We start from the raw sequence: 14,272 nt of genomic DNA, 5'->3' as shown, positions 1-14,272 counted from the left end.
TTTGCCCCTCCAGTGTTGTCTACCATCACTTTCCAAATGAAAATAAATTCTCTTCAGGTCCAGTGGTCATACAAATTGTTTATAATATAACCTTTCTTATGTAGCAAGGTGTTAAAACTGAAATGTTGAATAGACACAATGGATGTGAACTTGTGCCTAAATCATCTTATGCCTACTTCCAAACCAAGGAAATGATCAACAGAAGTATCCTACAACTAGATAAAGGATATAAATGTGGTCAGGTTATAAGGTGGCTGAGTAATTTGTGAAAACAGCTTTAGATAATTCACTGTAGAGGTATGTCTGTCCCTCACGCCAGGGGTGTGTGTGTGTGTGTTTGTGTGTGTGTGTGTGCATGCAGGAGCGTTACTCTGAGAACCTACCATGGGACCCTCTATATGGGTGCACTCAGCAGACTTAGATAAGAAAAGTCAAGCAAGGAAGAGAGACTGGTTGGTATCAGACGAGGGTGACTGGTTGACATCAGTCTATGTTAGAAATGTTTCTTCATTAATAGAACACTTTGAGAACGGAGATGCCTGGACATTTCCCCACAAACTGCCACAGAGAAGCCATAAAGAGATCTTTTAGGGACCAACCCAAAGGAGTTCACCAGGAAGCATACAGAATTTGGAAGGTAACCACTGGCTTTCTAAGGGCTAACAAGGGATTATCAGTGATGATAAGAAATAGAAATCTTTCCACATCAAGGACGCTAAAATTCGAGAGCCTACCAAAAGCCCCCCCAAGGAAGGCAAATAAAAAGCTTTCACCATTTACTAGAGAAGAGACAGTGAGGCAGTTTGTTAAGGTACCAGGTCAAGTAAGATCTTTCAGTTCCCTGCAAGTTCTCCCACCCCTTCCAACTGAGACTTTATTTAACATCTAAGAGAATATGGCATCCAAATGAACTAAGCATGACAAGAAAATTTCTGCAATTATTCTAAATATAACCTTCACACGACCAGATTCAAATGCTTCAGAAATGAAACTGCAAGGCACAAAACTAGGAAGATCGGGAGTCTTCACTTAGAACATAAAACATAATTTCCTCTTGTAAATAAGGCACTGAGAGCTTGGAGAAATGTCTTCCTTAGGACTTAACTATTTATTCTGCCACCTATTTGTATGTAGGAGTCTTGGGCATCTTAGATGGGACATGATAACATTTGGTCTTCAGTTGGTAGAAATGTTCTCATAATGGGGAAGTTCACTGCATTCTTTTCTCATTAGCCTGTATCACTTAAAGTAATTCTTCTTGGTGCCAATTTGGTGGGAATTATAAGTTCAGACACTGAAACAGCATCACATGACGGTACTTAATTATGAGATTATGATGTGGTGGTAGCAGGCGTGGTGGTGGTTATGGCGGTAGGGTGTTTACTACACATATCAATTAGGTTAACTTCAAAAATCAAAATATGTATTTAAACATTCTCCTACAAAACCAGAAGCCCAAAATTGAAAAGCACCTTTAATCCTGGGTTCTCCCGAGGAATAGGAAATTTGAATTTTCAGATAGTATTAGGAACCTAAATAAATAAATAAGTAAATAAATAAATAAATAAAGGGTTTTCCCGATATGCAAATAAATGGAAGAGCCAAGGAAGTCAAGCTAATCCAGGTCAATTTTATAGAGATACCCAGGAACTGCATTTTCTTTCCCTGCAAACGTTCAGATACCCAATGAGTATTCCCCAATATAAAAAGGCAAAGCTTCTTCTATCCCACCTGGATACAGTTACCACTTTCCTTTCACCTTTGCTTTCTCTACACTGTACATTGTTTTGTAGCCATGATTCTACCTCTTAATCTTCTGCATATTCCTGCTGCCAAACCCCCTCACTGGCCCTGATCTGTGAAGATGAAAGAGAAGGACCCTGCCAAAAAGCAGTTCACTGGCTGACACCGCCCATCACTGCCAAGTGTAAAACTCTCCTTCTCCCACCATTCACCAAACATTGACAGTGTTTTCCTGTGACAGTCCAGGTTTTCACTGAGGTTTCCAGCTTTTCATGGAGTTTGAGGGTCCATTCATGTCCCAGTGAGTCAAGCTGAGGCACAGATTCCACCATAGAATTTTCTCAGAACATCTCCAACTCGAGACCACAACCTTCATTTCTAAGCTCTGGTTCCATAGGGATTACCTCTACATCCAAGTTCTTAAGGACTAGAATAAAATCTGTAAAGGATTAGTGTGTGCACACACATACACACACACACACACAATCATTCTGTCAATAGTGAGTATATTATTTTCTGAAGGAAAATAATACAGGAAGATAAATTATCATATGAATATGGCCAGCTGTCAAAAGAATTCAACTGAGAGTTAGCACAGGTGGTTCACAATGTTTATGGATTTCAAGTAATCCTATTCTAATGTCATCCTCTCTGAAAAAAGGATGTGGATTTATTCATACTTATTCATAATAAGTCAATTAAATATATAAAATATTAGTGAAATTAAAAATTTTAATGGATTTTTCCCACAATGAGAATATTTCATCTTTCCTGCACATGAAAGAAACCAGCTGTTAAGGAAAAATACATTAGAATCCCTGAATACCCTGATCAAAAGAAGTCATGCTTTGCTACACCATAACTTTTTCATGGCATTTTTCACTTCAACATTCCTCAGGGTATAGATCAGAGGGTTGAGCAGGGGCGTCCCAATTGTATAAAACACAGCCACCATTTTGTCTATTGGAAATGTGGTTGGGGGGCGTGTATACATGAATATGCATGGACCAAAAAATAAGACAACCACAATAAAGTGGGAGGTGCAGGTGGAAAGGGCTTTTCGCCTTCCTTCAGCACTGTGGTTACGCAGAGAGTACAAGATGACAACATAGGAGATAAGCAGGATTATGAAACTCACCGTGCATATGGCCCCACTGTTGGAAACAACTAGCAAATTTATCACATAAGTGTCCATGCAGGCAAGTTTCAACAAGGGCTGCAAGTCACAGAAATAGTGGTCAATCACGTTGGGGCCACAGAAAGGCAATCTCAAAGCCAGGAAAATTTGTGCCGAAGAGTGGATACAAGATCCCACCCAGGCTAGAATCACCAAAACACTGCACACGTGCCGGCTCATGATGGTAGTGTATCGCAAGGGCTTACAAATGGCTACATAGCGATCAAAAGCCATGAGGATGAGCACCAAGATTTCCATGCACCCAAAGAAATGGGCTGCAAAGACCTGAGTCATGCACTCTTTGTAGGAAATGGTCTTCTTCTGAGCAAGGGCATCCACAATCAATCTGGGGGCTGTGGTTGTAGAGAAGCAGGCGTCAGCAAAAGACAAATAGAACAGGAAGAAGTACATGGGACTCCCAAGGGTCTTGCTTATTTTAATAGTCACTACAATGAGAAAGTTCCCCGACAGTGTCGAAAGGTAAAGAATCAAGAAGACACCAAATACTGCCTTCTGCTTTCCTGCATCCCGAGTCAACCCAAGGAGAATGAATTCAGTCACACTACTATTCATCGCAATTCTACTGGCTGAAAGTAAGGTGCAGTTGAGGACAAGGGCTGAATCTGCAAAGAGAAGAAAAGAAGTGACAGCTCGGGAAGATCACTGGGCTGAACTCTGAATGCCTTGCTTTTGCTCCATGTTATGTTACCTCTGACTGCCTTGAAACTTCTATGACTCTTGGTCAATCTGCAGATGCCCAACCCTCTCCAGATCTATCTGTTGATTTAGAAACTAACTCCCTTGGATCAAAGCCTTTGCATTTGGGGAGTAAAAATTAAATGTCCTTTAAAAATCATGATTCCTACTAAGATTGAAAGCATCAGAACTTCAATTCTCCTTCAGCAAGTGACTTAACTGTCTCAAAATTTAGCTTTCATATGAAAAATGGAGTGCAAATATTTGCCTTACCTGATCCTGATTTTCCCTAAGAATTAAAAGATTGTTTAGGCACACAGATACACACATATATCTCATGTGTTATGCATTTTGTCTATGTGCTTTGACATCTGGAAAACACTATTCCACTATAATTAACTTGTTGGAGAATCCCTCTGGAAGAAAGTATTTGCAGTTCAGTTTATTCATTTTTGGGTCCCTGACCCCTTTATCTCTGACTCCATCAGTATGTTGGATGAAATATACTTTACAAAATATGTTTTGACAATCTTTTACTTAACCTCCGTTGTCCAATATCAGTTTCACTGACGCTATTACATAACAAATATCAGGACACCTTTGAAGTTGACATAATTGAGGAAAACTGTTTACCCTCTTGACTCTACTGTGGGACTAAGAATATTGGGCATCTCTGCCTATGAATTGAACATGCTATAAAATTCCTAATGATGCCTATATTCTAAATAGTATTGTTACTCAGTTATGTTCATTTTACCCTGAAGTCATTAGGATACTTCTAAAAATTTCATCTTGAAACATATCCCATAATTCCAACATACTATGTTATGATTGTTCTATTTCAAGTTTTTGTTCATAACTTGTTGAGTTTGTCACTGAAATCATCATATTATATCATTTTGTGTCCTGATTTTGACTTGAATTATTATAACACTTCTTCCCATGTTATTATACTTAGCATTAGTTTAACTGTTAATTTAATTATGTGACATTGTATGAAGTTTCATAAGTGGCATCTCTTTGACCATGTGTCCTTTGAGTTATTTATATAGTTTCCAATTTTGAGTCACATAGATAACAACTCAATTTCCAAAGTATGATGTTGTTGTCCCAAATGCTAGAGATTATCATTGCTGTTGATAATTATTAAAAATTTTTCTCAACATTTTGCATCCATTTATTAACTATATTTTATGATGAAATAATTCATGTTTATCATTAGTTATTCAAAAGACACAGAAGAATAAAATAAAATTTAAAGCTGTCTCCAAACTATTGAATTTATACTCCTACTCTCCAGAAATAACTACTTTTGGTTTTCTTTTCGAAATGTCTTTTAGGAAACATTCTCTAAGTATATTTACATATGTGTGTATCTCTACATCCTTTTACTAGATACATATATGGTCAATATTTCAAGGTTGATGATTTTGCAGAAAAGCTGATGAACATGCAAACAAACAAGAAAGGTTATTTTATGACATGATCTTATTCTCTCATTTGGTTAGTAGAAAACAATTGTATTTTGTTATATGCACATACATTTTTATCACCAACCACATTTTGCATTGTTACTACATTTTTAATGAAAATATTGCTTTTTTGAAATTTTTTATCTTTGGTCAGTTCATATTTTGCAATGTTGATATTTTATCTGGGATGGCTATTCATCAAGAAAATAACTAACTACATTTCTTGGTCAAGAACACAGTTGCTGTAGTCAGATGTCTTGGGGTCAAATCCCAGCTCCACTCTTTACTAGCTGCGGAAAGCTACTTTACACATAACCATGGTTACGCTGTAGATAAAATGAGAAAAAGATCCAGCTTATAATAAGCGAGAACTATGTAAGTCCCCGCCTCTGCTACTTTCCCTATTATGATTTTACTTTTTCCCTTTTCTATGACTTTTTTTCCTTTTCTTTTATTACAAGCTGTCCATTTCCCCATTCTAATTTAGTGTTTGTTTCAAAACCTTTTAAAATTCTACTGCCTGTTCCCTTCTCTCAGAGTTCCATAATTATCTTTGATTTTAAATATCAAATCACAATTATCTGGACTTATTGCAAAGATTGGGCAAAATACTCACCTGTTCTTAATGATTTTTGAGTTTTAAGATATGCATAGATGAAAGCATTAATTATGTAAGGGACTATGTGATTGGTATGAGAAGAATAGAAACCATCTGCAAAGAGAAGAGTAAAAATTCCTAAAGGATAGATGGGTCAGTGAAAAATTCAGGGTTATGTTAAGAGATGAACTATAGATTTGATTGAAGAAATTCCAGTTCTAAACCAGGTTCCCTAAGATGCAAATCCCCTAACGCAGAGCAGAGAGGTAGGTTAGCACAATGACGGAGCATCCAGGCTGAAGCCACACCACCAGGATTCATACCCCACCCACTGTGCAGTATGATGCCAAATTTCACAAGTCCCTACATAACTGTGCTACTTATTCTTCCTCTGTAAACATGAAGATTAAAATAATCTACTTTTTAGGGTTTCTGTGAAGGCTAAATACAGTATGTATGATGCAGAAGAGATGCAAGTATTTAGTAACTGCGATTGGAATGGCTCTTTCATTATGATTACTAGTATCAACATTCCATTATGATTATTAAAATTACCAAGATATTAATCTACCTGTTCATTTACCCATTATACATCTGCACAACTGTTTTTCACACATATTTCCTTCCCCGAGTAGCTGAAATCATCTTGTCACTGTGGTTCCTGCCAATTTGTTCATGGTGATCAGAAGCTGGGAATGGCAACTCCAAATATCCTTAACAAATACTAAAAAACAGGGGCGCCTGGGTGGCTCAGTCGGTTGACCAACTGACTTTGGCTCAGGTCATGATCTTGCAGTCCGTGAGTTCCAGCCCCACATCCGGCTCTGTGCTGACAGCTTGGAGCGTAGATAGAGCCTGCCTCAAATTCTGTGTCTCCTTCTCTCTCTGCCTCTTCCCCATTCACACTCTGTCTCTCTTTGTCTGTCAAAAATGAATAAGTGTTAAAAATAAATAAATAAAAACAGTAAAAAACAAATACAAAATGCAAACAGCTTCCCTATATGTGAACCATGATGACATGAGAGTGAAAATAAAATATAACCTTGGTTGTAAAGAGTTTGAGATCCAAAGATACAAAAATCAGAGGGGTGAGAGCATTTGACATGAGAGAAACCAACCAACGTTTTAATGGGGATGATGGGACAAATAGAGAAGATCAATATGAAACCGCTGGTTTAGACGGATTCTAGTGTCACAGTAGAAAAACTTGGAAAAGTAAGGTTTCATCTCTGCCAAAAGCCATGGAAGCCAGGTTATGAAATCTGAACATATTTTTGCAGTCAGGTATGAAATTTGAAGATATACAAGATATGAGAGCTGATTTTATTAAGATTTATTCAGCACAGAAGGACAAAATCATTCAGTTGTTTATCAAAATTTCATCTGTTTTTTTCTAAATTTAGTCTAGTTGGATTTGGGCTTATCTGGAATGAGGTGCCTGCTCCCTTCAAGATGTCAGGGTTGCCCTGAAGACATCCATCTTTGTATCCCCTGCACTTGGAAACTCAATGGAGAGCATACAGGTGGATCCACTGTGGCCCCAAGAGAATGAAGATTGACCCAGCAGACAGCCCGAGTATGATTCAATGGTGACTCCAGACCTGTCCCTTCCACTCTCAGAGGAGGAGCAGATGGGCTTCCTCTCAGCTGTCTCTGTGGGGGGCGGGGAGGAGGCAGCAAAATCTCACACCTCCTCTCAGCTTTAATAAGAGTTTTTGGTTGTTGTTGCTTTTTAGTTTGTCAGCGTTGCTAAGACTTAATTTTTTTAGAGCAGTGCTACATTCACAGCAACACCAACACACAGGTACAGAGATTCCCCATAAGGTCCCTAGCTCCCACACAGATATCACCCCTGCCATTATCAACATCGCCCACCAGAACGGTACATTTCCCAGAACTGATGAGCCTACCGTGACACATCCTCATCACCCAGAGTCCAACGTTTCCCCCAAGGCTCACTCTTGAGTGTGGTACATTCTATGGTTTCGGTACATATTAGTAACAGACATCCATCATCGTAATATCATGCAGAGTATTTTCACTGATCTAAAAACAGGATCAGTTTAGATTCTCAAAACATGAGACAAAAATTCCTTTCACACAATGTCTAATCCTCACTAATTCTAAATAAATGTCTCACACCATTTTGTGAAATTTGTGAATGTCTCACTCACATTGAGGGAGATAACTATGTGAGTTTTCACCGTATTATTAGCTCATACATACTGCAAAATCAGGCTGGTATCTCATAAATCTCAGTCTTACAAATGGTCAATCCTACAATTCTTTAAGTGGACCCTCTATGTTTCTATACAGAAAGAAAGGACCCAATTTCAGAAATTCCCTCTTCTCCTCCCTCTCTCTCCTCTCCCTCTTTTTACCTCCTAGCTACAACTTCAAAAGGAAAAGTGGGTGTTCTAAAAATATGATGAATCTTAACTTATGATTAAAGGGTTACTGTGGTTTTCAAGTGCAAAGGCTGAAATACTCACCATGACTTTCAAAGTCCTCAAACGCTGTGCCATAGTCTTGTTACCACCTTTCCTCCCAGGGCTTCTGCTCGTGTGTGTTCCAGCCATGCCTGACACTTGCTGTCCCTCATGAATATGTTCCAACCATATCATTCACTACATTTTCAGTATTTCCTAGTGGCTAAATGACCTTCGTCTGATAACCTTCCACTTTCCATTGCTTCCTGAGGATCAGCTGCTTATTTAAACCATTAAAAGAAAAAGAAACCCATATGTATAGGATACTATACCTCTGCCCCCTCAAATATACCTCCCACCCTTTCGATAAAAATTTTTGCTGAGACTGTGCTGCCTCAAGCAGAGATCAGTGAAAACTGGGAGCCCTGACACATTCAGATCCTCTCATCACTAAGACAAATATGTTCCCGGAGCTTCAAGTGTCTCAGGAGACAGAATTATATCATGGCAACTGCCCTAAAACCCAGTCCTTCATGGGAGGCAAGGAAAAGAATATAGATTACTTGGGTTTGAAAACTTACTTTATTGCTCATAAAGGAGATGAGATCCAAGAGAGAGCTCCTAGATTTGCTCTCGCAATTCGGATTTACGTTGAAGATAAATCATGTGCAGTAAGTGTGCAACATGTAAACCGTACATCCAATAGATTTACTCAGCTTTCCAGTGCAGGGTCTGTGGGGAGAGGAGATACTCCACGGATAGCCAGTCTTTCCTATAAGGCCTGAGTTAGAGCTGTAATATCAGCATAAAATTTCTCACTTCTATCCTTAGAACTTTTGAGTATTAAAAGAAACATCCCCACTATTCTATGATAGGAACATCTCTAAAAGCAGCTCTGTAACCCCCAAAAAAAACACTGGAAGAACACATGAATTAACATTTCTTCCTACTCCATCAGATATTTATAGAGATTTCATACACGTTCACAAACGCTGAGCCTTTGGAGGGACAAGGACTCTGCCCTTCCCACCAAACCCCAAGGGATAAACTCAGTCAATCCTTGACCACAGCAACCTCAGTGCCAAGGATTCCTGAACAAGGCCATCAATGGGCAGATTCTGTCCTCAGAGCCCTTCTCCCCTACCAGTCTGTCCTAAGGGACACCTCTCATTTCAGTTACCAAGTGCTCCACTCCTGTCCCTGCCCTATGGAGAAAGCAAGCAGGTATAGATTACTGAAAGTTCCCAAATGCTCTGCTCTTTAAGCCAAATCTTTTCTAACCCCACACAAAACTCGGAGTCCATGTAGAGTTTGAACCACATGTGATGAAATAGAATTCTAGCTTCACTATTTATACGTCTGTCACTTTAAGCAAGGTTTTAAACTTCTCCCTCTTTCTCATTCTAGAAAATGTCACTCTTAGATATAATATTATAAATCTTAATGATACTCATAAAATATAAAATTACAATTAAACTACTCATTAAAATTCCTACAATTTCTATATATTTTGAACTCAGTAAGCCAGCAGGTAAAGAGAGAAGAGAAAAAATATGGAAATGAAGATGTTTTTAAGTAGTTTTATTTTTAAATCAACTCAAGTTATACTTAACAATGAAATGCACTTTTGTTATTGAGCAATTCTACACATTACTCAGCGTTCATCACAAGTGTCACAGACTGGCTACCTCTCGAGTATCTTCTCTCCCTTGATCTCCTTTACTATTTCACCCAGCCGTCCACCTCCCTTCGGCAACCAGCATTTTATTCTCTGTATTTTAGAGTCTGGGTGTTTTTTCTCTTCCTTCTTTCTTTGCTCTTTTGCCTTATTTCTTAAATTCCACATATGAGTGAAATCATTCACTATTTGACTTCCTCTGTCTGATTTATTTAGCTTATGGGCCCTCTAAGTCCATCCGCGTTGTTGCAAATGGCAAGATTTCATTCATAATAAGGCTAAGTGTTACTGCATGTACGTACCACATCATTTTTTTAAATTTACATGCAAGTTAGTGAGCATATAGTTCACTAATAATTTCAGGGGTAGAATCCAGTGACTCATCCCCTACATCTGACATCCAGGGCTCATCCCAACAAGTGTCTTCCTCAATGTCCGTTGCCCATTTATCCACCCACCCACTCACAACCCCTCCAGCACCCATCAGTTTGTTCTCTACATTTAAGAGTTTCATGCATTGTCCCCTTCCCTGTTTTTACACTATTTTTGCTTCCTTTGCCCTATGGTCATCTGTTTTGTATCTTAAATTCCACATATGAGTGAAGTCATATGATATTTGTCTTCTCTGACTGACTAATTTCCCTCAGCAGAATACTCTAGTTCCAACCACATTGATGCAAATGGCAAGATTTCTTTCTTTTTGATTGCCGAGTAATATTCCAGTGTGTGTGTGTGTGTGTGTGTGTGTGTGTGTGTGTGTATACCACATCCTCTTTATCCATTCATCTGTCAATGGACGTTTGGTCTCTTTCCATACTTTGGCTTTTGTCAATAGCGCTGCTATAAACAATGGAGTGCACGTGTCCCTTCAAAACAGCATACCTGTATCCTTTGGATAAATATGTAGTTGTGCAATTGCTGGCTCATAGGGTAGTTCTATTGTTAATTTTTTGAGGAACCTCCATACTGTCTTCCAGAGTGGCTGCACCAGCTTGCATTGCCACCAGGAGTGCAAAAGGGTTCCCCTTCCTCCGCATCCTCGCCAACATCTATGGTTGCTTGAGTTGCTAATGTGCGCCATTCTGACAGCTGTGAGGTGGTATCTCCCTGTGGCTTAGATTTGTATTTCCCTGGTGATGAGTGAGTTGAGCATTTTTCCATGTGTGTGTCAGCCATCTGGATGTCTTCTTTTGAAAAGTGCCTGTTCAGGTCTTCTGTCCATTTCCTCACTGGATTATTTCTTTCTCAGGTGTGGAGTTTGACAAATTCTTTATAGGCTTTGGATACGAACCCTTTATCTGATATGTAATTTGAACACATCTTCTCCCATTCCATCATTTGCCTTTTGTTTTTGCTGATTGTTTCTTTCACCACGCAAAAGCTTTTCATCTTGATGAGGTCCCAATAGTTCATTTTTGCTTTCTTCCCTTGCATCCAGAGACATGTTGAGCAAGAAGTTGTTACAGCCGAAGTCAAAGAGGTTTTTGCCTGTTTCCTCCTCTAGGATTTTGAGAGCTTCCTGCCTTACACTTAGGTCTTTCATCTATTTTGAGTTTATTTGTGTGTCTGGTGTAAGAAAGTGTTCCAGGTTCATTCTTCAGCATGTCACTGTCTAGTTTTCCCAATACCATTTGCTGAAGAGTGTCTTTATTCCATTCGATTTTCTTTCCTGCTTTGTGAAAGATTAGTTGCCCATATGTTTGTGGGTCCATTTCTGGGCTCTATATTCTGTTCCCTTGATCTAAGTGTCTGTTTTTATGGAAGTACCATACTGTCCTGATGATTACAGCCTTGGAATCCAGCTTGAAGTCCAGAATGTGATGCTCTAGCTTCAGTTTTCTTTTGCAGGATTGCTTTGGCTCTTCAGGGTATTTTCTGGTTCAGCACAAACTTTAGGATTGTTTGTTCTAGCTCTGTGAAGCATGCTGGTCTTATTTTCATAGGGATTGCATTACATACGTAGATTTCCTTGGGTAGTATTGACATTTTAGCAATATTTGTTCTTCTAATCCATGACCAGGGCATATTTTTCCATCTTGTTGTGTGTCTTCTTCCATTTCTTTCAGTAGCTTCCTATTGTTTTCAGTGTATACATTTCTCACCTCTTTGTTTAGGTTTATTCCTAGGTGTCTTATGGTTCTTGGTGCAATTGCCAATGGGATCAATTCCTCGATGTATCTTTCTGTTGCTTCATTATTGGTATATAGAAATGCATCCGATTTTGTGCATTGAATTTATATCCTGCGACATTGCTGAATTCACGGATCAGTTCTGGCAGCTTTTTGGCGGAACTTTGGGTTTTCCATATAGTGTATCATGTCGTCTGCAAAGAGTGAAAGTTTGACTTCCTCCTTGCCAATTGGATGCATTTTATTCCTTTGTGTTGTGTTATTACTGAGGCTAGGACTTTCAATACTATGTTGAATAACAGTGGAGAGAGTGGATATCCCAGTCGTTTTCATAACCTTGTGGGAAAGCTCTCAGTTTTTTCCCCACCAAGGATGATATTAGTGGTGGATCTCTCGTATATAGCTTTTATGATCTTGAGGTATGATCCTTTTATCACTACTCTTTGAGGCGTTTTATCAAGAAAGGATGCTGAATTTTGTCAAATGCTTTGTCCGCATCTATTGACAGGTTCATGTGGTTCTTCTCCTTTCTTTTCTAAGCAAGATGTATCACATTGATTGGTTTATGGAAATTCAGTCAGTCTTGCATCCCAGGTATAAATCCCACTTGATCGTGGTGAATAATTCTTTTAGTGTTGGCTAGGGTCTTGTTGAGACCTTTTATGTCCATGTTCATCAGGGAAATTGGTCTGTAGTTGTTTTTAGTGGAGTGTTTGTCTGGTTTTGGAATCAAGGTAATGCTGGCCTCATAGAATGTGTTTGGAACTTTTCCTTCCATTTCTATTTTTTCGAACAGCTTCAAAAGAATAGGTGTTAACTCTTGTTTCAGTGTTTGGTAGAATTCCCCTGGAAAGCCATCCAGCTCTGGACTCTGGTTTTGGGGAGATTTTTGATTACGGATTCAATTTCTTTACTGGTTATGGGGCTGTTCAGATCTTCTATTTCTTCCTATTTCAGTTTTTGTAGTTTATATGTCTCTAGGAATTTGTCCATTTCTTCCAGATTGCCCAATTTATTGGCATATAATTGTTCATAATATTGTCTTAATATTGTTTGTATTTCAGAAGCATTGGCTATGATTTCCCCTCTTTCATTCTTGATTTGATTTATTTGGGCCCTATCCTTTTTGTTTTTTGATCAAACTTGTTAAAGATTTATCAATTTTATTAATTCTTTCAAAGAACCAACTCCTGGTTTCATTGATCTGTTCTACTGTTTCTTTTTTTTTCCAATTTTGACAGAATTGATTTCTGCTCTAATCTTTATTATTTCCTGTCTTCTGCTGATTTGCTCTTCTTTTCCCAGCTCTTTTAAGTGTAAAGTTAGGTTGTATATCTATGACCTTTCTTCCTTCTTTAGGAAGCTGTGAATTACAACACACTTCCCTCTTATGACTGCCTTGGTTGTGTCCCAGAGGTTTTTATCTGTGGTATTATCATTTTCATTGGCCCATATACTTTTTATGTACCACTTTAACTTCTTGGTTAACCCATTCATTTTTTAGTAGGATCATCTTTAGTCTCAAAGTATTTGTTGCCTGTCCAAATTTTTTCTTGCGATTTCGTGTTTCACTGTGTTGTGGTCTGAAAATATGCAAGGTATGATCTCAATCCTTTTGTACTTATTAAGGGCTGATTTGTGTCCCAGTATGTGATCTATTCTGGAGAATGTTCTACGTGCACTAGAGAAGAATATGTATTGTGCTGCTTTAGGATGAAATGTTCTGAATCTATCTGTTAAGTACATCCAGTCCAGTGTGTCATTCAAAGCCTTTGCTTCTATGTTGATTTTCCACTCACATTATCTGTCATTGCTGTAATTTGGGTGTTGAAGTCCCCTACTATTATCGTATTATTGTCAATGATTTCCTTTATGTTTGTCATTAATTGATTTATAAATTTGGGTTATTTCACATTGGGCATAAATGTTTACAACTGTTAGACCTCCTAGGTAGATAAACCCCTTAATAATGATCTAATGCCCTTCTTAATCTCTTGTGACAGACTTTATTTTAAAATCTACATTGTATGTTATAAGACTGGCTACTCCAGTTCTCTTTTGGCAACCGGGAGCCTGTTAGGTGGTTCTCCATCTCTACTTTCGATCTGAAGGTGTGTTGATGTCGGGGTGCCTGGTTGGCTCAGTTGGTTGAGCGTCCGACTTCAGCTCAGGTCATGATCTCATGGTCTGTGGGTTCAAGCCCTGCATCCGGCTCTGGGCTGACAGCTCAGAGCCTGGAGCCTGCTTCATATTTTGGGTCTCCCTCTCTCTCTCTCTGCCCTCTCCTGCTCATGCTGTCTCTCTCTGATTCTCAAAAATAAATAAACACTGAAGGTGTCTTGATGTCTAA

The 14,272-nt window shown here is 38.7% G+C and overlaps 1 protein-coding gene across 1 annotated transcript; it reads right to left on the bottom strand.

Annotated features, from left to right (window-relative positions):
• Nucleotides 1-2,584: 2,584 nt before the first annotated feature.
• LOC122482726 (olfactory receptor 4C11-like) lies at nucleotides 2,585-3,493 on the bottom strand. The gene has a single exon (XM_043579025.1). The coding sequence runs from the start codon at nucleotides 3,491-3,493 to the stop codon at nucleotides 2,585-2,587; it is 909 nt and encodes a 302-aa protein (XP_043434960.1).
• Nucleotides 3,494-14,272: the final 10,779 nt, after the last annotated feature.

This window comes from Prionailurus bengalensis, chromosome D1 (genome assembly GCF_016509475.1).
Source record: "Prionailurus bengalensis isolate Pbe53 chromosome D1, Fcat_Pben_1.1_paternal_pri, whole genome shotgun sequence".
Taxonomy (NCBI): Eukaryota; Metazoa; Chordata; class Mammalia; order Carnivora; family Felidae; genus Prionailurus; species Prionailurus bengalensis.
This window is presented reverse-complemented; position numbering and strand designations above follow the sequence as displayed.